This window comes from Suncus etruscus, chromosome 10, assembly GCF_024139225.1.
Source record: "Suncus etruscus isolate mSunEtr1 chromosome 10, mSunEtr1.pri.cur, whole genome shotgun sequence".
In the NCBI taxonomy this organism is placed as follows: Eukaryota; Metazoa; Chordata; class Mammalia; order Eulipotyphla; family Soricidae; genus Suncus; species Suncus etruscus.
Window position 1 is genome coordinate 28,069,984 of NC_064857.1, and position 24,554 is coordinate 28,094,537.

The following is a 24,554-nucleotide window of genomic DNA, read 5'->3' on the forward strand; positions in this document are numbered from 1 at the left end:
GTTTGATACCCGGCATCCCATATGGTCCCCTAAACCTGACAGAAGCAATTTCTGAGTGCAGGGTTAGGAGTAACCCCATGCATTACTGGGTGTGACCCAAAAACAAACAAAAAACAAACCTAATGAAAGAAGGGCATCTTGAATATCAAAGTGGTAATTCATTACCTTTCTTATCACCATTTATAAAATAATTATGCCATATTTATTGAGAATAGGCCACCCACTGGAGTGGGCAAAAGAGTAGGCAAAAGGAAGAGTGACTGTCGACAAACAACCCTCCATCTTCTTGAGCAAAGCTCTAATTTGTGTGCCTAAGTGAACAAAATTAAAACTATGACATCAAGTTCACATTAGAAGGTAAATTCAAAATGCAGAAAGAGAAGACAAACTTTGAAGTCTGATACCCTGTATTATTATGTAATATTATGAAAATATAGCAGGTATGATGCTATTTTCTCCACACTGCAAACACAGAGTCAATTTCTGTACCTTATCCAGTGTTCTGAACCTCGTGCTCAAGATCAGAATTGATTGGTAAGAACAGCTCTAAACATAGCCATCTGTTGTTCAAAAAATAAAAAATAAAAAAGCCAAGTTCACAGCCAGATTATACTATAAAATCACCAAAGAGCCAGGGAGACAGTTCTGGGCTGAGTGAATGGCCATCAAAAAGAATCATAGTTGAGAAACTAATTAATAAAGTTCTGATACTTTAAAACTATGTCTTAAAATTGTAGTAGTGTAAGAGTTTCTGCATTTACAGAGATAATTCCTATTAGCCAACCTACAAACTGCAGCAAAATAGTTTAACTTTTTCTTCTTAACCTAAAACTTTGAAATTTGACTGAAATGAAATTACAGATTGAGGTATTTTTTAATGACTTTTGTTGAATTTCAGATTAAAAAAACACTAAGAATCTCTGATATTCTTACCTGGATATTATTCCTATCCTTCCTCTCCCTCTCAGTTCTATTCTTCCCAATTTATTCTGACTGATCTCACTCCATAGTGGTTCCATCACTATAAAATTGTCCTAAAACCCTATTGAGAGATGGAGTCACTGAGTACAAAAATCCCACATCCAGAAGTGTTGACTAAAAACCTGCACAACATGTGAAAAATAAAAACTCATAACTCTGTAATCCTGTAGTATAGCTTGGAGCAAGAGATAGATTTGTAGATAAGATAAAGAATTGAGAAGACCATATTAAAAAAATAAACACTCAAATCTGACTTGAAAACTGTTTACACTTTGACTTTGTACCCACACACACTCAAACACAAATTCATAGATAAAATGAATAATTACATTTGATCACATAACAATTTAATCACAAAGTCAAATAGACACAAGAGTGCCATCTAAAAACAAAGATAAAATTAATTTAAAAACATATCTACAGAGGCCAGAGCGATAGTACAGTGGTAGGGTGTTTGCCTAGCATGCAAACGGCTGACTCAAGAAGGACCCAGGTTCAATTCCCGGCATCCTATATGGTCCCCTGAGCCTGCCAGGAGCAATTTCTGAGCACAGAGCCAGGAGTAAACCCTGAGCGCCATGAGGTGTGACCAAACAACAAAACAAAAAACAAAACATTTACAACTGCACATACAAAAAGCGCATGTTTTCAGACTAATTCTAGAAAAGTTAGTGAAAGTAAATTTCTAAAAAATAGTAATTGGGGCTGCCAAGGTGACGCTAGAGGTAAGGTGTCTGCTTTGCAAGCGCTAGCCAAGGAAGGACAGCAGTTCGATCCCCCGGCATCCCATATGGTCCCCCCAAGCCAGGGCAATTTCTGAGCACTTAGCCAGGAGTAACCCCTGAGCATCAAACAGGTGTGGCCCGAAAAACCAAAAAAAAAAAAAAATAGCAGTAATAAAACTAGAGGCAAAATATTACAATTTGCAGTTACTGAAATAGTATTCTACATGTTCAGTTATCAATAAATTAAATATAATGATTAGTGCAAACTCATGTAAGAACATAATTCGAAAATACATATAAGAAAAGCTGAGAGAACTGATATAGAGCGGTGGTTTTCAATCATCAACTATATATTGGAACTGCCTACAGTTGTAAAGAGATTTAAAAAAATCACGGGATTAAAGAATTTAGCAGTTCTACCAGAGAAGTTCACTCTCTCTATCACTAACTGACAAAACATCAAAGGGAAAAAAATCATAACACTGTTAAGAAAAGCAATATAAATTTATAATACTTTATAAACATCAACAAAACACATAGTTTTAAAAATGGAATGAAAATGAAACCACATGTCAAAGTTTATTGAATGCAACTAAAGCAGTAGAAAAAATGAAATTAAAAACTTTACACATTATTAGAAAGAATGGGATTTATTTAACCTAATAAAGGACATCTACCCATGAAAACTTGTCAGCACACTAACAATGAAATATTTATTTCTCATAAGCAGAGAAACAGAACAGAAATATCTATTCTTACCACTTGTACTCAATACAGTATTGAAAGCTGTAATTTGCACAAAACAAAAAAGAAGTGAAATTGGACAAATGCAGTCACCATGTCTGAACCTGGCCAGCTCTATAAACTCACTTTTCCTTGAAAGAGATGTATACCAAACCATAAAAATTCCTAGGTACACTGGCCATGCAATTGAAAGCTGTCAATCTCAGGAAGAGAGGACAGGCCAAGTCCCTGCTTAAGTCAAGCCTGATGATCACCCACAATCACTGCTTTGCCAATGGCCCTGCTTCATCACACTTTTAAGAATTTCTGTAGACACAAATCTGACTAAAACTCCACATATGCCAGCATTTGGGCTGACATCATCAGGATATTTTTGGTGTGAGTGTAGGCACCCTGCCCTCCTCCCGTCACATGGCTTTTCGAACTCCTGGGAGACCTGGCAGTCTAAACAACACCACAAAAGCAGCAGTATCAGAAATAGTGTTTGGAATTCCTGGGTTGGATGACAATTTCAATTTTTTTTTTAACATTGCAGTCTCTGTAGAACAGACCAATTTAGATGCCAATTGTGTACCTGAAGCTACCTATTGTTCAAAAAAAAAGAAGTAACAGAATGATCTTCTAGCAACAAGAGTTTACTAAATCTTCTGGCAATGACTTAATAACCTCATTGCAAGATATAATAATTTTCAAATTTTTTTCCTTTTCTTCTTTTTTTTTAAATAATTTTGCTCCCACTTACCTGGAAGCAAGTGTATTATGATCAACTATGTCAAATATGTGATACATGGTCTTTAAAAAAAGTAATTAGAAATAAAATTGTCTTTATTCCCAGATGATATAATACAACACGCAAAAGTCCTAAAGATACTACTGACTGTCTACTATAATGGATACAGAATATAAATTATAACAGTCAAGATTAACATCCAAGTAAATAAACTTTCTATATAACTAGCAATGTCCAAAAATAAGATTTAGACAATTCCAATCACAACAGTATCATTAGGAATAAAATATGTGAAATAAACAGCAAAATAAGTATAAGCTCTGACTATAGACTTACAAAAGATAATGCAATCATGGCAAAAAATTAGTAAGCTGACATCAATCATATTTAAAAATTTTGATTTATAAGAGAGAATACTTTCACATGATCAGAAAAACTTACTGGGAGGAATAACTTGCAAATTATATGTCTGAAATAGGACTTTTATCCAGAACTAAGAATATTTATAAGTAGTATATACTCATTATATAAATGTTCCAAAATAAATATAAAAATAAACATTTTATCAAAGAAGATACATAAATATCTAGTAAACACATGAAAGCATGCCTATATCATTGATGATTAGGGAAATATACACACACACAATAAAAATCCTGAAATAAGGGGCTGGAGTGAAGGACATTTGCCTTGCAAACTGCTGACCTAGGTTCCATCCCCAGCATCCCATATGGTCCTCCAAGCCATCCAGGAGTTCCTTAGTGCAGAGCCAGAAGTAACCCCTGAGCACCACTAGATATGGCAAAATATAGATAGATCAATAGATGATAGATAGATGATAGATAGATAGATAGATAGATAGATAGATAGATAGATAGATAGATAGATAGATAGATAGATAGATAGATAGATAAATCCTTAATTAGAACCACACACCTCCTAGCAAAGATATAAAGAAACTGCAATCTTGGGGCCGGAGTGGTGTCGCTAGAGGTAAAGTGTCTGCCTTGCAAGCGCTAGCATAGGACAGATCGCGGTTCGATCTCCGGGAGTCCCATATTGTCCCCCCAAGCCAGGAGCAATTTCTGAGCGCATAGCCAGGAGTAACCCCTGAGAGTCACCGGGTGTGGCCCAAAAACAAAAAACAAAAAATAAAAAAAAGAAACTGCAATCTTTATATATTACTGACAGGATATGGCTTAGGAGTATTGCCAGTTTTCCAAAATTTAAGCATAAATTTTCCATACACTCAATAATTCTACTCTAAATTGTATTGGTTTGGGCTCAAACCAAGCAATGACAAGGCCTTATTTTTTAGAACTCAGAAATCATCTTCATAAGACATAGGGAACCACCTGGGGAATCATGGATCAAAACTAAATCAGCTGCATTCAAGAACAGAATCATAACTTCTGTACTTTTTTTCAATCAATTTCTTCTGATAATTGACCTAAAAAGGAAACTGTTATCTCCCCTAAAGAATGAAAATGTATGCCCAAACAGAAAGGTGTACATACAAGTTCATAGCATTATTTTTAACATTCAGAACTAGACATCCCTTGACTTTTCTAAACTAATAAAGATTATTCTTTGAAATAACCTCTCAGGGGCTAGAGTAATAACAAGGCAGACACCTAGGTTCGGTCCTCAGCATCCCATTTAGTACAGAGGGCCTGCCAAGTACGACTTCTTATCACAGAGCCAGGAGTAACCCCTGAGCACCACAGGTATAGCACAAAAAAAAGCAAACAGCCAAAAAAAGAAAAATTACAGATCAATATCCTTGATGAATACAGATGCAAAGATCCTCAATAAAATTCTGTCAAATAGAATTCAATGCCTTATAAAGAAGATCATTCACAATGATCAAGTAGGTTTCATCCCAGGAATGCAAGGATGGTTTAACATTCGTAAATCCATCAACATAATACACAATATAAAAAAGAAGAAAAATAAAAATCACATGATCATATCAATAGACGCAGAAAAGCATTCGATAAGGTCCAACACCCATTCTTGATAAAACCTCTCAGCAAGATGGGAATGAATGGAACCTTTCTCAATCTAGTCAAGGCCATCTATCACAAGCCAATGGCAAATATTATCCTCGATGGAGAAAAACTGAAAGCCTTTGTTTCTTTAACCATTCATCTATTGAGGGGTATCTAGGCTGTTTCCAGAGTCTTGCTATAGTAAACAATGCTGCAATGAATATAGGTATGAGAAAGGGATTTTTGTATTGTATTTTTGTGTTCCTAGGATATATCCCTAGGAGTGGTATAGCTGGATCGTATGGGAGGTCAACTTCCAACTTTTGGAGAAATCTCCATATTGCTTTTCACAAAGGTTGGACTAGACGGCATTCCCACCTGCAGTGAATAAGAGTTCCTTTCTCTCCACATCCCCGCCAGCACTGCTTGTTCTCATTCTTTCTGATGTGTGTCAATCTCTGTGGTGTGAAGTGGTACCTCATAGTTGTTTTGATTTGCATCTCCCTAATGATTAGTGATGTGGAGCATTTTTCATGTGCCTTTTAGCCATTTGTATTTCTTTTTTGTCAAAGTGTTAATTTCTTCTCCCCATTTTTTGATGGGGTTAGATTTTTTTTTCTTGTAAAGTTCTTTCAGTGCCTTGTATATTTTGGATATTAACCCCTTATCTGATGGGTATGAGGTGAATAGTTTCTCCCATTCAGTAGGTGGCTCTTGTATTCTGGGCACTATTTCCTTTGAGGTGCAGAAGTTTCTCACCTTAATATAGTCCCATCTATTTATTTCTGCTTTCACTTTTTTGGAGAGTACTATTTCCTCATTAAAGATACCTTTAGTCTCAATGTCATGGAGTGTTTCACCTACATGTTGTTCTATATACTTTATGGTTTCAGGTCTGATATCTAGGTCTTTAATCATTTGGATTTTACCTTTGTACATGTTATTAACTGGAGGTCTTAGTTCTCTTTTTTACAAGTGGCTAGCCAGTTGTGCCAACACCACTTATTGAATAGGCCTTCCCTGTTCCATTTAGGATTTCTTGCACCTTTATCAAAAATTAGGTGACGGCATATCTGGGGAACATTCTCTAAGTACTCAAGCCTGTTCCACTGATCTGAGGGTCTGTCTTTGTTCCAATACCATGCTGTTTTGATAACTATTGCTTTGTAAAACAGTTTAAAGTTGGCGTAAGTAATACCTCTCATATTCCTTTTCCCAAGTATTGCTTTAGCTATTCATGGGTGTTTATTGTTCCAAATGAATTTCAGAAGTGTTTGATCCACTTCTTTGAAAAATATCATGGGTATCTTTAGAGGGATCGCATTAAAACTGTACAAAGCTTTGGGGAGTATTCTCATTTTAATGATATTAATCCTGCCAATCCAAGAGCAGGGTATGGATTTCCATTTCCATGTGTCTTCTCTTATTTCTTGTAGCAGGGTTTTATACTTTTCTTTGTATAGGTCCTTCACATTTTTAGTCAAGTAGACTCCAAGGTATTTAAGTTTATGTGAAACTAATGTGAATGGGGCTGTTTTCTTAATATCCATTTCCTCCCTATCATTATTGGTGTATAAAAAGCCATTGATTTCTATGTGTTAATTTTATAGCCTGCTACGTTGCTATATGCATCTATTGTTTCTAAAAGTTTTTTGATAAAATCTTTAGGGTTTTCTAAGTATAGTTCCATGTCATCTGCGAACAGTGAGAGCTTGACTTCTTTCTTTCCTATTTGTATTCCCTTGATATCTTTTTCTTGCCTAATCGCTACATATACACATATGGTACACATACACAATGGAATATTATGCAGCCATCAGAAGAGATGAAGTCATGAAATTTTCCTATACATGGATGTATATGCAATCTATTATGCTAAGTGAAATAAGTCAGAGGGAGGAAATAAACACAGAATGGTCTCACTCATCTATGGGTTTTAAGAAAAATGAAAAACATTTGTATAATGATTCTCAGAGACAAAGTAGAGGGGGACTGGAGGGTCCAGCTCCTGACATGAAGCTCACCACAGGGATCGTTTAGTGCTGTCACAGAAATAATTACACTGAGAACTATCATAACAAAATGTGACTGAGAGAAGGAAGTAGAAAGCATATCTAGAGTGCAGGCCTGTATGAAGTGGGGAGGAAGGATACTTGGGATATTGGTCATGGGAATGTTGCACTGGTGAAGGATTTTATATATATATATGTATGTATGTATGTATGTATATGCATGTACGGTAAATGCACCCCATATACACCTCAACCCAGGCCCTATTCCTGGTCTGTATTGTGAATTGAGGGACAAAAAAAACAACAAATAAATGACAACCTCTCATTTGTAGTAGCTTAAAATATTTTCATATCATTATCACAATTACTCATTGACCTGACCTAATATTTTATTAATTGAAAAATTAAATATATTATGTAACTATAAATATACAAAATATGGTATATTAACACAATGGAATAGCAGTAAAATAAGTTGAAGAGCCAAAAAAAAAAAAAGAAATAGAAGGCATAAAGGTTAAAGTACATGTGCTGATACAGCCCTGGAAATCTAAGCACTTCTTTGGTGGCCTATGTAATCCCTATCACTGCTGGATCTAAGAAATATTATATTCTTGGGCCCTCACTCTGAATTATCCAGCTCAACTATCCAGCCAAAGATTGCAGGAATGTCCCCAAACATTGCTTGGAAGGCCCTCTCCATTATAAAATTAAAACATAATGGTTATGGGTGTGGTTTTGGAATGATAGCATGAGAAATATTTTTTAATTAAATCACTGTGAAATAGAGTTAAAAAGTTGTTGAAAATGAGTTTCAATACAATGTTAACACCCATCACATCACCGTTCATTTCCCTCCACTAATCCCACCCAGTTACTCTTCCATCATCCCACTCCTAGCCTGCCTCGATGGTAGACACTTGAGAAATCATTATTAGTAGCATTGTAAGCCACAGAACCTCAATTACAAGAAGTTTTTTTAAAAATTAAAATGAAGAGTGGCTGGAGCAATAGAACAATGCTAGGGCATTTGCCTTGCACGTGGTTGACCCAGGATGAACCTCAGTTCAATTCCCAGAGTCCTATATGGTCCCCCAAGCCAGGAACAATTTCTGAGAGCATAGCCAGGAGTGACCCCTGAGTGTCACCAGGTATGGCCCAAAAACAAAAACCAAAAAAAAAATTAAAATTATCAAAATATAGATACATGCTACAAAGATGGAAGCTTAAAATATTTTCTCAATAAATCAGATACCAAAGTGGGAAAAAAAATCACATTCTATCATTGTCTAAAATCTCCAGAAAATAAGTAAATGTATAGAAACAAAAAGGAAATCAGTACTGCCTGAAGGTAGCTGTGGACATAGAAGGTGAATTAAATAAGTGTGAAAGATTTGGAGAAAAATGGACAAGTCCTAAAACTTTTTCATGGGAATGTTGGTCATCTCAAAGGTTTGTTAAACATCTCTAAAGAGTACAATTACAATGGCATCCTCACTTGCGGTTGAACAGTATGATCACCAAAATATATGTTAATCTGCAATTTCCTAAAAGAATTAAATATGCATTTTACCTCTTTTCATGGAAACTGAATAAGGACTGTATGTAAGGGAAAGGTTAATCTTTGAATTCCCTTTCTACCCTACACTTGATTTGTTTCCTTCCTGCCCCACATAGCTCTTTTAGCTGAAGAAAGGGAAGCCCTAGGGATCTGAGGGAAGGACGTCAAAGTAAAAATGAACTTTGGCATAGAAGTGTTCACTCCCTAGGACCCTGGGAGTCTCACACAAACAATCCAGAATCAACGGAAGCGATCATTATCAGTGTTTCCCTGAAGTCAAGTTTCTCCCAACTCTCTTTTCTTATATTTATCAATGGACTCCAGCTTCCTAGCTCAGTATGTTATGAAGTTTTCTTCAAGTAGTTTTTTAAACTGCTTTGATGCTATCATTGGTGTTCCTTAGACCTATCAAAATTAACATATAAGAGGCCAAAGTGATAGCACAGCCTTTAGGGCGTTTGCCTTGCATGTGGCCAACTGCATTTGATCCCCTGCATCCCATATAGTCCCCCAAGCCTGTCAGGGTAATTACTGAGCACAGCGCCAGAAATAACCCCTGAACACCTCCAGATGTGGCCAAAGCAAGCAAACAGACAAACAAGAAATGAACATATAGGACAAGAATAAAAAAATAGACTTACCAAAAGAAATGTCCGGATTGTTCTTATTTTATTAAGTTCAAGAAGTAACTTTTGTGCCTTCTCATGGTTACTACAATATTCATCATATATACGGAACTTGTCTTTCTGTGAATTCAAATATATTCAAATTATATTTTATTAGCCATTGTGAAATTTTAACAGGAACAAACTATGATTATGCTCCAAGAGCTAGAATGAACCTATATATGAGTTTATATTTTCTAAAATTCATGACAAATAGCCTAGACAAAGAGATGGGTATAAATTATAGTCCAATATGACTAATATCTACAATAAACGGTGGAAACAAGATGGAAGACAGAATACCTACACCTAAATAGATCTAGATACAGATTTACAAAGTAGTCTGAACCAAATGCAAAGATTTCAGCCCATGATTCCTCAAATATGGAAAAAAAAAAAAAGAACGAATTTTAGGTAAAGGAAAAAGCATGTGTCAAAACTCATAGTAATAGAAAAATATATTGTCCTTGATTCCTTTTTAATAGCAATTAACATAATATGGCCTAACAGATCTGACAAACACTTAAAATTTTGAGCGTAAACAAGTATTAATTTCAAAATAAAGGAATTTCATCAACTATAAATTCCTTCCCATCTATAAGAGTTTTCTCTAAGTGGATATGATCAGTATCTATTAAAGCAATAGGCTAAGAGGAAAACAGATAATTTATCAAATATCATAACTATAGTATATACTTAGAAATGTCCAGTATAAATTTAGAATTTGGTTTTGGTTTATGTTTTTGGACCTCACATGGTTGAGCTGAGGGATTTCTCCTGACTCTATACTTAGAAATTACTCCTGTTGTAGTAATGGACTCAGGGAACCATAGGATATGCTGAGATTGAATCCAGGTTGGCCATGTTCAAGACAAACTCCCTATCTGCTGTACTATCGCTCTGGCCCCAGATTTAGAATTTTACAGTTATGTTTCAAAATCAATAGAAAATATATCAAATTACTTAATTTAAGCAATAATATAAATCAGAATAAAATAAACTAGAAATTGTTTGGTTAAATCATGAATGACAGATTCATAATGTGTGACAGAGGAAATGGATGTCAGTGGGCAAGATTCCCATGTGCAGAGCTGGACTGAGAGAGCTACTACTCCAGCTGGAAGAATATTCTAATTTTTTTCAGAAATAAAACAGTCCAGTAAGTAGACATAAACACACATGACCTCCAGTCATATTCATTAAACCAAACAGACTTATCTTCCTACATCTAAGGAGCTTCTTTCACCTTTTAACATAATTTATGAAACATTTACATATTATAAAAATAACACACTCAAAGTCTGTTCGCTAGATTTAAAAAATAAAAGTAGAAACTACTTAGAGAAAATCTATTAAGATAACAAAATGTTTATTAATTATAATCTATAACTTATATTTTTATTTGGGTTTTGGATCACACTGGGTAGTGTTCAGGGGTTACTCCTGGCTCTGCACTCAGAGATTATTCCTGGAAGGCTCAGGGGGACCATATGGGATACAAAGGATTGAACCCAGGTTGGATGCATTGCAAAGAAAATATCCTATCTGCTGATCTATCACTTTGGAGCAAATAACTCATAGATTCTACACTAAAAATTACATAGCATAATGATAAATGAGTTTAATTTGATATTCTGAAAGTTAGCATCAGTGAAGTATTAGAAGTTGAACCTTAGTTTTGTTTTTGTTTTTTTACTTTTTATTTGCAGTATGAATGTCCTTTAGTTTTGAAAAATATTTTCACTCTATGGGCTTTTACTTTAAAGATCAATCCTAAAAAAAAAATTCAACATGTATAGAAATGAAAATAATCACACAAAGTTTTGTTTGAAACAGCTATGTCTGACATGTAATGTTTCTGCTCTGCCTAAATAACCCGCTAAGAAATCACCTTTGAGAAAATTTCAGACACAGGCATATGTGTGCAGAGCAGCACCAGGTTTGTTTAGCCCTGAGCTTGTCACAAGTCGGTTAGCAAGGGAACATTCCAATAAAAGGGGTCCTCACACTATTATAAGTTAGGATTTTCCATCTCAAAAGAGAAATGCTCTATATTTTGAGAAAAACATAAAAATCCATTCATTATGAACAGCCTGAATATTCATTAGAATTCAAAGCTACAGAGGATGCGAAGAACTAACTCATTGGGAGAAAGAAAAGGCTGTTTATTCTTCACTGAATAAAATGGATGATGTGAGGCACTTGCCCCTATTCTGGCTCCAAGTGGAAGATTTCATTGGCCTCAAAGAACCCTAAACTTTCAATGTGGGATTTTTACTTCTGACACTGAACTCACATATAGTACTAGGCCAACAATTCAACTTTAACATCTAGGCAGCTTTCAAAATAAACAGAAATTGAGCCTACAAAGTGAAGAAAGCAGGTTCCCACTTCTTGTTGAGCATTAGGTTCTGGATGTAAACATTCTTCCACAACTTTTAAAAATTCTTTATGTACTGCAAGGATATCTTCAATATTTGAGAACAGCATCTGTAAATAAATAAATAAATAAACAAATAAATAAATGTGCATGTAATTGCAATAATGAGGCATGGTTTATCTTTAAAAATAAAGAAGAATAGAAATCTGTGTAAGTATAGTGTTCTTTTTCCTTCCAGCCAGCAAACAGAGCATCATATCTAATTGAATAGCCAAGTTACTTCTCACTCTGGGTAGCAAGAACATATTCCTAACTCTCAGGAAAAGCAGAAGTGGCCAAATCCAGGCATGGCAATGCCATTAAAAACTGCTTCAGGTCAAACATCTTTCGGATTTGTCATTAGCATTTTTAGTTTCTTTTCTCCAAGTAGGGTACCTTAGAATAAAAAGTCTTTGCCTCGCTGGAAAATTAAATATCTAGAAGTGAGAGTTAGAACAATTATAGGAGCATTTTATAGCTAGCAGAGGAGCCAGTCTTGAGAAAGCATTCAACTTGAATAGCAAAACTTAAAGAGAGAATCTGGCATTGGTATTAATCTCTCCTTCATCAGTCCTGAACCTCCTCTTTTGCCTGGAGTTCCAAACATGAGAGCCAGGATATTTTTCAAATCAATTTAAGTGATAAGTGTATTTACTTGTAAACAAAAACACATTCTATGAAAGGAGAATTTTTAAATTAATTTAACATCTGGTGTATCGGGAGATTCAAAGAGAGTCTTTAAAATCCTGAAAGTTTTTATCCCATATAACACAAGAGCAAGTTAAGATTTAGACATGAATATTAATAATGCTATAGAGAACTTAGATGGCCATAATGCAGTTAATATTCATTTATCATCACTTTGTCCTCCCACCAAACTCTTAACAATTTAAGGAATTGTTCATACATTTATTTATGAGTTGCAGATAATCTTAGACCGGTATTAGTGAGCTATTCAAATAGTTTGTTCTTGAGTAATTAAATATATTGGAAATTGTGTTTGCCCACGATCTTAGGTGTCTTCCTGAGCCACCTCTAAAAATCATCATCGTATACATACCTCAGTCCCTATCTCCTAAAGATAATAAAATTCACAATCTGGAATTTATTTATTTATCTTCCCCTTCTCAAACACACTCCCCAGGCTTTGACAAAACAATTTATGTGTCTTCTAGACCATACTCTTAACCCCCATTTTTTTCTCCACACATTTGATGAACACACAATATTTTTTTTGTTTTTGCTTTTGGGGTCACATCCGGTGGTGCTCAGGGTTAAATCCTGCCTCCAGGTTCATGAATCATTCCTGGCAGGACCATATACATGAACTAAGTTTATCCACTAGTATTTCAATATGATGCAGAAGACCATATTGGATGCCAGGAACTGAACTCAGGTTGTGCACATACATGGCTAGAATCTTATCCACACATAATCTCTCCAGCCCCTAACCCACACTTCTATACTAGAAATGAAAATAAGTTGGAGAGTCCTGTGGTAACATCTCCAAAATAAAATAGTATCTAAGAGAAACTTATGCTTGGGTCAAGGGCCAATTTCCCTACTCACCTTCACTGTTTCTTCTGTTACATTTTTATCGACTTTTGATGCTGCACACTGGTTCATTCGATGTAAAAATGCCTGCATGAAAACAAGAAAAGATTATGAAAAAATTAAAATAACAACACTGATTAGAATTTCAGTTTTTTCGGGCCCGGAGAGATAGCACAGTGGCGTTTGCCTTGCAAGCAGCTGATCCAGGACCAAAGGTGGTTGGTTCGAATCCCGGTGTCCCATATGGTCCCCCGTGCCTGCCAGGAGCTATTTCTGAGCAGACAGCCAGGAGTAACCCCTGAGCATCACCAGGTGTGGCCAAAACCCCCCCAAAAAATGAATTTCAGTTTTTTTCAAGGATACAAAGACTAAAAAATATCTAATAATTGTGACTATAATTGCTTTATTGTAAAAGCTTATAGCTGTTGTGCACTGTTGCTCCTATCTAGAAATTAGTTTGGGGACAAGACCATATATGTGAACCAAGTTTAATCACCAGTATGTCAAGGCTCTGTGGTAAATATTTAGAATGAGATTTTTACTGAACTCAGTCTCATGAAGTGCGTAGGAACTTGTCTACCAAAAACTTTCAATCATCAGACAAATTGTTAAAAGCACTGAGTACATGCTTTGAATACAGGAGCCCAGAGTTGGACCCCAGCACCATATAGTCCCATGAAGAGTACTGAGAGCTACCTCTGAGCACACAATCAGAATTAATTCTAATTACCAACAGTTTGGCACAAAATTTCTGCTATAAGAAATATGGCATTTCTGGGGCCGGAGAGATAGCACAACTGTAGGGCATTTGCCTTGTATGCAGAAGGATGGTGGTTCAAATCCAGACATCCCATATGGTCCCCCAAACCTGCCGGGGGTGATTTCTGAGCATAGAGCCAGGAGTAGCCCCTGAGCACTGCTGGGTGTGACCCCAAAACTAAAAACAAACAAAAAAAAAGAAATATGGCATTTCTGGGGTCGTAGCGGTAGCACAAGTGGTAAGGCGTCTACTTTGCTGGCACTAGCCTAAGAAGGACTACAGTTCAATCCCCAGGCATCTCATATGGTCCCCCAAGCCAGGAGCGATTTCTGAGTGTTTAGCCAGGAGTAACCCCTGAGCATCACCGAGTGTGGCCCAACCCCCCCCCCCAAAGAAATATGGCATTTCTAACATTTAAGGAGTGAGAGGAGAGTTCAGTGATATAATACTGTGGGTAAGGGACTTGCTTTGCATTTCCCCTGACCTAGATTTCTAGCCCTCCAGGAGTGATCCTTGATCACAGAGCCAGGAGTAAGCTCTAAAAAGATGGGTATAGTCCATAAAAAAACAAACAAACAAACAAACAAAAGACAATGAAGCCTTTAAAATTCTGAGAGATATTGAGGAAGAGAAGAAGAGAGAGGAAGAGAGCAAATTTGCATCGGAGAACAAGAAACTCTTCAATAAAGATGTATCTTCTGCTCATATTCCTACCACAGGAGAATGGGAGGAAGCCACTTAAGTCATTCCATGTAGTAGAAAAAGTTTATTAGTATGTAAATATCTGAACTCTTCTTGCCACTCATTGAGTTTTGAATTATCAACACAAAATAGTAGTAATATTTGGGCTAGAGAAATAATAGTACAGTGCTTGTCTTGCACATGGCTCACCTGAGTTTGATCCCCAGTATCCTATTTGCTCAAAGAAGGGGTGATGAGGAAGAAGTGGAGGTAGAAGAGTAGAAAGTGTTGTAAGATGAGGAGGAGAAAGAGAAAGAAGAGATAGAAAAAGAAGAGGAAGAGAAGGAAGAAGAAATGAAAGAAGAAAAGAAGGAAGATAAAGAGAAGGTATAGGAGGAGGAATTTGAATAGGCTTTAAGGAGAAAGTTTAGAGAGAAAAGAAAGAAAAATTCCTTCTAGTCCTCAAACCTGGCTACATAATGAGCAAGAAAACTCCTTTCCAGGTCTATTGCAGGGGCTTAGTCAATGACTTGTCAAGTCAGGGTATGACCATACAGACTAGCAACTCCCCACTGCACACACAAGCTATAGAAATCCTCTGAATATTTTATTTAAAAAATGAATATTAAGTCAGAACTCCATTTCTTTTTTGTGGTCTTTAGGTCACACCCAGCAGTGCTCAGAAATCACTCCTGGCAGGCTTGGGGAACCATATGGGATGCCAGGATTTGAACCATCATTCTTCTGCATGCAAGGCAAACACCCTGCCTCCATGCTATCTCTCTGGCCCAGAACTCCATTTCTTCTACACTTTCTGACAAAGAATTAATAAATTAGTACTAATGATTGCTCATACATTTTAAAATTATCACCAAGACATTAGTAGTCAGAGCAAAAATAGCACAACAGGTTTTAGACCAACTTGAAATTATAAAGTTCAATTTTAACATGGATATTCCCTTTCATTAGCAATTCTACCTTCAAGGAATAGATCCCAAAAAGGTATTCAGACAAGGCCTTTACAGTATTAATTTCAAAGGCAGGAACACTGTATATAGCCTCAATGTTCTTCAATAAATCCAGTATTTAATATATTATGGTACTTTTAATTTATATACTGATAAGCAAAAAATAATCATAGATGGAATAGAATGAGAAATCTGCATGCATATATTTCATAACTGATGTCTTTAAAAGACTGTGAAAAATTACTAAGCAATATAGCATATCCTTGCACTTGTACAAGATAGACATATACATGCATATGTACTGTCAGTGTATACTCACACTGAGAAAAACATGTATAGCACATACCAAAATGCAAAATGGTGATTACCTCTTGTTGGCAGGAAGGCAACCTTTGTTTTGTTTTGTTTTGTTTTTGAGTCACATTCAGCTCCTGGCAGGCTGGGGAGTAGGGGGAAAGCCATATGGGATGCCAAGATTTGAACCACTGTCAGTCCTGAATTGGCTGTGTGCAATGCAAACACCCTACCGCTGTGCTATCTCTCCAGCCCTGAAGGCAACCTTTGTACTCTCTGATTTTCAAAATATTTGATTGCAAATATGTTAACTTCTGTAGAAGGAACAAAGAAAACTATCTTAAAGAAGCAGAGGCCAGGAGATCATCCAGTAGTTTGGATGCGGGCCTAACTATGTCTGACCTAGGCTCAATATCCAGCACTAGATGTACCCTGGGCAATGTTCTGGAAGGCTTTAGACCTCTTCGGTGATCAGGGCATCGCCACACCTCAGAGTCTAAGCATCACTGGGCCCTTCATTGACTATCCATCTTATTGGCAGAGAATGGAGTAGGGGCCCAGATTTCCTGATCATATCGTGCTCACAAACAAAGACAAATGAACAACAACAAAAGTTACACTTCAAGCATCAATATCACTTCTAGAGCTAGAATCAGCATCATCTTTCTCCAATTTAATCAGGTATGTTTTGCGTTTTATAACTGCAAAGGGATATCTACTTGTTGATGTCTCAATTGAAAGAAAATTTCAGATACAAGAAATAACATCAATAAGAAAGCATTGAGGGTGAAGGGGCAAAAAGTTAGCAAACACATGCTTAGCACACCTTAGAACAAGGACCTGAATTCAATTTCCAACACTGAATGACACCCCCCCCACCCAGCACCTCTCTGTGAGGTCCTGATAGATTTGAAAGCACAATTCAGTCCCATTCACACCACTAGGCAGAGCAATGGCAGCATTGACCCCTGGACCATATCCCCTGTCAGCATTGCTGAGGTGACCAATATTTAAAACCCAAAACCAAGCCAAAGAAAAGAAAACTTTACTTTTAATTGGAAACAGGTCACAAAATTGTTTTAATTATTTTCAAAACTTGGATCCAATTGGCAATAACCATTTTGATTTTTCCAACTTGACCCATTTTAGTTAGGTATTAGTCTGTTTACTTTTTAAATTTAGTGATGTTTTTCTTGAATATTTTTCCATATACACATACCTAACATGCTCTTTAGATCTTTCCATTTAACCTTAAAACAGTTCAGGAGACTGAGTGCCAGGTTTACATTTCATATTGACCACATAGTAAACACATAACCTTCATGCAATCACATTTGAAACTTCACTTCTATATTTATAAATATTTTCTTTATAATCTAAAATCAGTTACATTCTGAAACCAGAAAGTTATAATGGGGAGCACTAAAACTGAATGAAAATGTAGTAGAAAAATACACAAACTAATTAACTATATATTTATCTACATTTTTATCTTAAAACCATGACAATATGGAAGTGGTCTGAATACAAATGAAAACCTGAAACCTGTTAGCATTTCTGACGAGCCATTTCTATTTCCCAAGAGACACATTTATATAACAGGGAACAGCATATTTAAATTATTTCCCAAGAGTTCAAAATCGTGAAAACTATTTGACCTTTTTACAAATTGTTTAAGTATTCCTTTATCAAGGTGTAGATAATATATTTCCAGAATTATCTTTAAACCACCGTATCTAAAATGTCCTTTCAAATTTTAGTAGATAGAACATTTGATCTTTTTCATATCAGTTAAAGCAGTAGTAATATCCAGGTTCAAAAAATATATGAAGGATTTAAAAATGTTATCCTGCATCACATTAGCCTGGCATGCTAATATAGAATTTTATCAGAATTAGATCCTACTCATTTTGATACAAATATATTAGAGGTAAAACCTGAAAAACAGCCTTTGGTGCCAGTAATTCTCAATTGTTTTCTTGTAGATAAGAATTTTGGGGTCAGCAACATAGCATAGTAGGTTAGGCTCTTGCCTGTACAAGGTCAGCTGGGATTATTTGATCCTTGGCACTCAACAGGTACTGCCAGGAGTCCTGAGTACTGCAAAGAATGCACAGAGTGTAAACCTCAAATAGCAAAAATTTAAAAAGAATTAAATACAGAATCTTGACTCTCTCTCTCTCTCTCTCTCTCTCTCTGTCTGTCTCTCTCTCTCTGTCTGTCTGTCTCTCTCTGTCTGTCTGTCTCTCTCTCTGTCTGTCTGTCTGTCTGTCTCTCTCTCTCTCTCTCTCTCTCTCTCTCTCTCTCTGTCTGTCTCTCTCTCTCTCTCTCTCTCTCCAGAAGGCCAACTTCAGCATGCCAGACGGGAATTTAGAAATCTGCGTACCTAGATGATTCTGACCCAAATGACTCAAACACCACGTTTTGATTAATATTCTTTTACATCTATTCTTCCAAAGAAATGGATTTAAACAAATTCAGAAGTCTTGATGAGAATAGCAAGGTCACTGGTTCTGACTTAACTTTCAACTATAGGTCAAACCCCCTCAGGTACATAACTGTCTCTCACAGTCAGTTAGGCCAGCTAACATCTTGCTCCAGGGCAACCTCTGTAATGAAAATCTCAATGCAGGCTATGTAAACAGATCTTAATCTCAGAAGGCTAATGAGAGGCAGAATCTGGGAACAGAGACTGAACAACTTGCAAAGGAAGTAGGATTTAATGGCACCCCTTCATATCATCTCAGAGTGCAGCTGTGATAGGAAGCAGCTCATCAACATTGTCTGCCAATGATTTAGAGCAGCATATTCCTACATACCACTATAGACACTGCTGCCTCTCTCACTCAGAGGGCAGAATTCTTCACTTTTCAATTTGCCCCATATTGGTTTTTCTTTACCAGGTACTTGGTAAACTATGGTAAGATAAAGATAAAAATTAATAAACTTGCTACCAAGAAATCAAGAGGAATACTAATATGACAAGGATACCAATCCCTTTCTCCTTTTAATCATTTGACTTGGGCCATGACTGACTCAAAAGTGAAGCAACAAAACTCCATGACTTTCATTCTCAGAATATGCTCATTCATTTTATAATGTCAATGCATTGCAATAGCTCCCTTGCTTCATCTTTGTTATTCCCACGTTTAAATCACAAATATACATAGCAAAAAACTATAAAAAGTTCCACAGAATTTTTAGTTTATATTGTTAAAGATAAATAACACCCACCTTAATTTCACAATAACAGAGAAATCAGACCTTATTTCTTCAATAAATATTCCACATTCAAATTATATTCAGAGCCACTTAAGTGAGTAAAGTGTGGCAATTTAATCTAGATACACAACAGTAAAAATGATAAAATGAGGGGCTGAAGTGGTAGCACAGCGGTAGGATATTTGCCTTGCACTCAGCTGACCCAGGAAGACCCCAGGTTCAATCCCAGGCATCCATGCCATATGGTCCTCTGAGCCAAAAGTGATTTCTGAGCACAGAGTCAGGAGTAACCCCTGACCACCACTGGGTGTGGCCCAAAACAAAAACAAAAAATGAAAATCCCTGAGCTACTGAGGAAAAATGTACATTCACTTCATGGAAATGAGAAAAAAATAAGTTTTCTTTTTTTAACCTCTAGAATTTAAAACAATGTTATCACATAAAAATTCTTTGGAAGATAAACATTTAATTTTTTTTATTTGTCTTATCTTCCTAAGGGAAAGAATGATATCTTAATAAATAAAAAAGGCTTGTCCTTTGAGTTTACTTTTAACAGTTGATTGATAGTAGTAACCTATTGTCATGGAGAAGGCACAATAGGTTTGGGATAGAAGAATCAGTTTGTTGGCCATGTTAACATAGAAGTGCCATTTTGGATACCAATGTGAAGATCTAAAGTAGGAAGTTGGTTGTGCTGCCTTAGCTAATAAGAAAAGCAGAACCTGCAGGTACAGATTTGAGGCCAGAGTCCCAAAGTCACTCGGGGAAACATACACAACTGGCCACAGATCACTGGAGTATGCCAATCTGCAAAACAGAAGGCCAGGTATTTTTAATATTTACAGTTGAGCACAAGAGGAACAAAACAAGCTAGAAAAGTAATTGCAAGAGAATGTGAAGTCTACAAAGTCAGTAAAAGAAAGTGTCAAGAAGAGGATTCTGTGGTACATATACACAATGGAACATTGTGCAGCTGTCAGGAGAGATGAAGTCATGAAATTTTCCTATACATGGATGTACATGGAATCTATTATGCTGAGTGAAATAAGTCAGAGAGAGAGAGAAAAATGCAGACTGGTCTCACTCATCTATGGGTTTTAAGAAAAATGAAAGACATTCTTGCAATAACAACTTTCAGACACGAAAGGAAAAGAGCTGGAAGTAACAGCTCATCTCATGAAGCTCACCACAAACAGGGATGAGTTTAGTTAGAGAAATAACTACATTTTGAACTATCCTAATAATGAGAATGTATGAGGGAAATGGAAAGCCTGTCTAGAGTACAGGCAGGGGTTGGGTGAGGAGGAGGGAGATTTGGGATATTGGTGATGGGAATGTTGCACTGGTGACGAGTGGTGTTCTTTACATGACTGAAACCCAAAAACAATCATGTATATAATCAAGGTGTTTAAATAAAACACATAAAAAAAGAAAAGGATTCTGCTGTGACAGTGCTTTGAAACCATGGAAGGTACAAACAGATCTTAACAAAGTAGGACCAATGGAACAGATAAAGGAAATTATGGAGCCTGTGACCACAGAAAATGTTGTAAATTTTTTTAGATTTTTTTTTCTAAGAAAGGGAATAGAGTCCTGGAAATGGGTTCACAAGGGAGAGTTTATTACGTCAAAAAAATTAACTCAATTTATCATTCAAGTTGAATATTATGTTCCTGCAATGTATTATGCTCCTGTAATATATTATAGTCCATGTAATATATTTCAGTGAACCCTTCACACAGTATTTTATCAAATAAATAATGTAGCTCATATGCCAAAGTTTACGTTAGGAAGAAAAAAGTGGGCTGTGATCATTACACAAAGGTATTTATTGTCTCAATATTACAGCAGTAAGGCATCTGCCTTGTACGTGCTAGCCTAGGATGGACCAAAGTTCGATCCCCCGGTGTCCCATATGGTCTCCAAACTAGGAGCAATTTCTGAGCACATAGCCAGGAGTACCCCCTGAGCATCACCGGCGTGGCCCAAAAACAAAAACAAAATATTATAGCAACACATGCTGAAATATGGTAACCTGTCCAGTGCTGGATCTCATCCTTCCATAAACACCCAATGAGTCCCCAGTATTTTAGTAGTCATCTTTTTAATATGATGAAACATAATAGACAAACATATTCCAGTGTTAACATCTTTAAATGCAGGTACACAAATTAAGTATATGCATAATGGCGTCTAAATTTAAATACACATCCAAGACGAAAAAAATCAACAATATTTATGCTATATGCCCGAGGTCATTTTTGGCAGTAATTTTTTTTGAAAGGGAATAAGAGTTGGGGACATTCAAGTAGTTCTGATGAGATACCCCTGGCTCTATTAGATTCAGGCATCACTCTTGGAGGTAGTTGGAGGACTATATTCAGTGTCAAGGCTCTTACCAGAGTTGGCTGTGTGCAAGGCAAGCACCTTAACCACTATACTATTTTTCTGGCCCTGGCAATGACTCTTAAACACTTCACATGGAGTACTTCTACTCTCAAAATTTACAAAATCACAAATGGTTTTACTTATGTATATAATATCTTCTCATGCATGATAAATTGCATAAAAAGTTGCAACTAAGAAAATTAGCATTAAACTAAAATTAATTTATTACAAGATATCTCTTTTTCTTAAAAAAATTTTAGGAAGAAATTTAGTACTATTTTATATGATCTAAAAAATTTTAGTGTTAAGCTTAGCAGAAATAGCTAAATTCTTATATTTAATTTGTTCTGACATGCTGTTTTAGAGAAAGTACATAATAATTTCAAGTTAACAAAGATGTACTTGAAAAATAGAGAATGTTCATTGTTGTAATATGAGGCAAATAATCCTATATAGTAATCTTTAATATAACTCTAAACATCAGTAAGCAGTAGATTTCTTTTAATTGACTCATCATGAAATACAAAGTTAAAAAGTTGTTTATGGTTAGGTTTCAATCATACAAAGTTCTAACACCATTCCTTCACCAGTGAACCTTTCTCACCATACCTCAAAGGAAATGATAACTAAGATACATAAACTGCCCATGGAATGAGAGAGATTACAAGAAGATGACAAGAAATAATCAAAATATTTAAAGCATTGATAGAACTTAACAAGAAAAAAATCAACCCAATCAAAAAATTGTTGAGATAAGAGGAATATAAATTCTTCAAAGAAGAAATCTAAATGGTCAAAAGGCACATGAAAAAATGCTCCACAACATTAATCATTCATGAGATATGAATTAAAACAATGAGGTGCCCTCTCACACCACAGAGATTGGCACACAACAAAAAGAGTAAGGACCACTGCTGGTGCAGATGCAAGGAAAAAAGAACTCTCATTCACTGCTGGTGGGAATGTACACTGGTCCAGCAGTAGATGCTAAAAACTAGTCATAATGAAATCTGAAAGTGTATAAAAAAATAAAAGTTTCTCTCATAAAAGCAAGTTGGGAACTGGGAGGCAAATAATAGTGGACGATTACTGGTGAAGGAGTGAATACTGGTGAAGGAACTGGTGCTAAAATATTGTTTGCCTGAAACTCAATCATAAATAACTTTTTAATTTCATGGTGGCTAAATAAAAAATACATATCAGTGAACAAGTTTGTATTTATATTGTTACATTAAAATTTATTGATCTGGGGCTGGAGAGATAGCATGGAGGTAAGGCATTTGCCTTTCATGCAGAAGGTCATCAGTTTGAATCCCGGCGTCCCATATGGTCCCCCGTGCCTGCCAGGAGCAATTTCTGAGTATGGAGCCAGGAGTATCCCCTGAGCACTGCTCGGATGTGACTCAAAAACCACAAAAAAATTTTATTGATCTATCATAACATAAAATGACTCAATATTGTACATTTTTAAGGTTGACTTACCGAGCTGGATATGTATTCTATATATTAGCACTTTGCATTTGTCATATAGTATCATTAAATTACTTTAGTAAATATCAATATCCAACTAACTAGCAAATTTTAAGAAGTCATCAAGCTATAATATTAGGCACAATTTTTTAACAATTCACATGAAAAATTGAATTTATTACCATTAACAAATACTTCCAATTGTTTCCCTTGAAATGATAAAATTATCTCTTATCTTTGAGGAAGCATCTCTAAATATTAAAATGCTCTAAAATTGAAATCATAGTTTGACCTGTAATTGCAAAATAGTAATATAATAAAGTAAAATAAAATAAAGTTCAATAACAACTCAAACGATAGCACAAATGCCATCGATAGAGTCAACATAGTTTGTATATGTAGCAGCAGTATCTGGATGTACTTCACATTTCATCACACAGAAGCTAAAATAAACTGTTCTCAACAGACCAGATTCAATAAGTGACCAAGTACAGTCAGATATAGCCCTGGTGATCCTGGTAATCCCTGATACCACTGGGTCCAGCTGCAATAAAACCTTGGCCCTAGAAATGAAAATTCGAGTCTTGTTGGCCAAATATCTCAAGAAGTAGTCCTAGAACCACAGTGCACATCTGAAATCCCCCCCAATAAGAGATTAATATAATTCTTAATTTTTACAGCTAATCAGACATTCTTTTTTTGTTCATTTTGTTTTGTTTTGGGGTCACACCCAGCAGCACTCAGGGGTTACTCCTGGCTCTACGCTCAGAAATCACCCCTAGCAGGCACAGGGGACCATATGGGATGCCGGAATTCGAACCACTGTCCTTCTGCATGGAAGGCAAACGCCTTACCTCCATGCTATATCGCCTGCCCCATAATCAGACATTCTTAAGTAAAAGTATGCTCCCCTTCATCCCTCTTCTATGAGTGGATATGAATGGTTGCTATTACAATCCATTACTTTGAATATTATTAAATACTTTGACATAAAGGCACCAGTAGTTTTATATAACATTAACTTTTTACTATAAAAACAAATATTAATGTAGAAGGGGAAAAGAGATAATATTTCCATGATGTAGTACAATCCCTAAAACACAATTAATTTTTAGAATAAACAATATACTACTGTACCTCATTAGAATTAAAACATCTATACTAACACTGCCAAGAGAACAAGAAAGCAAGTCACAGACAGAAAATATTTGCAGAAGACATAACTGATAGAGGATAGCAATTCAAAATATAAAAAACTATTAAAATTCAGTAGTAATAAGATGAATAATCCTATCTAAATTTGGCAAAAGACCTATACAAAAACTCTAAGAAAGAAGACACAAACAAACAGATCGGAAATAAGCACATAAGCATTTAAAAAATGCTCAA

General features: G+C 35.9%; 1 protein-coding gene and 1 pseudogene across 1 annotated transcript in view; one reads left to right on the forward strand and one right to left on the reverse strand.

Annotated features, from left to right (window-relative positions):
• PREX2 (phosphatidylinositol-3,4,5-trisphosphate dependent Rac exchange factor 2) overlaps window positions 1–24,554 on the reverse strand; it is a 304,551-nt gene that overhangs the window by 204,194 nt on the left and 75,803 nt on the right. Inside the window, exons 2-4 of the mRNA XM_049781797.1 lie at window positions 13,398–13,469; window positions 11,777–11,899; window positions 9,386–9,490 (exon numbers count right to left, since the gene is read on the reverse strand). Coding sequence (XP_049637754.1) covers window positions 9,386–9,490; window positions 11,777–11,899; window positions 13,398–13,469 — 300 coding nt within the window. The remainder of the gene's footprint in view (window positions 1–9,385; window positions 9,491–11,776; window positions 11,900–13,397; window positions 13,470–24,554) is intronic.
• On the forward strand, window positions 7,375–7,480 carry LOC126021260 (uncharacterized; annotated as a pseudogene).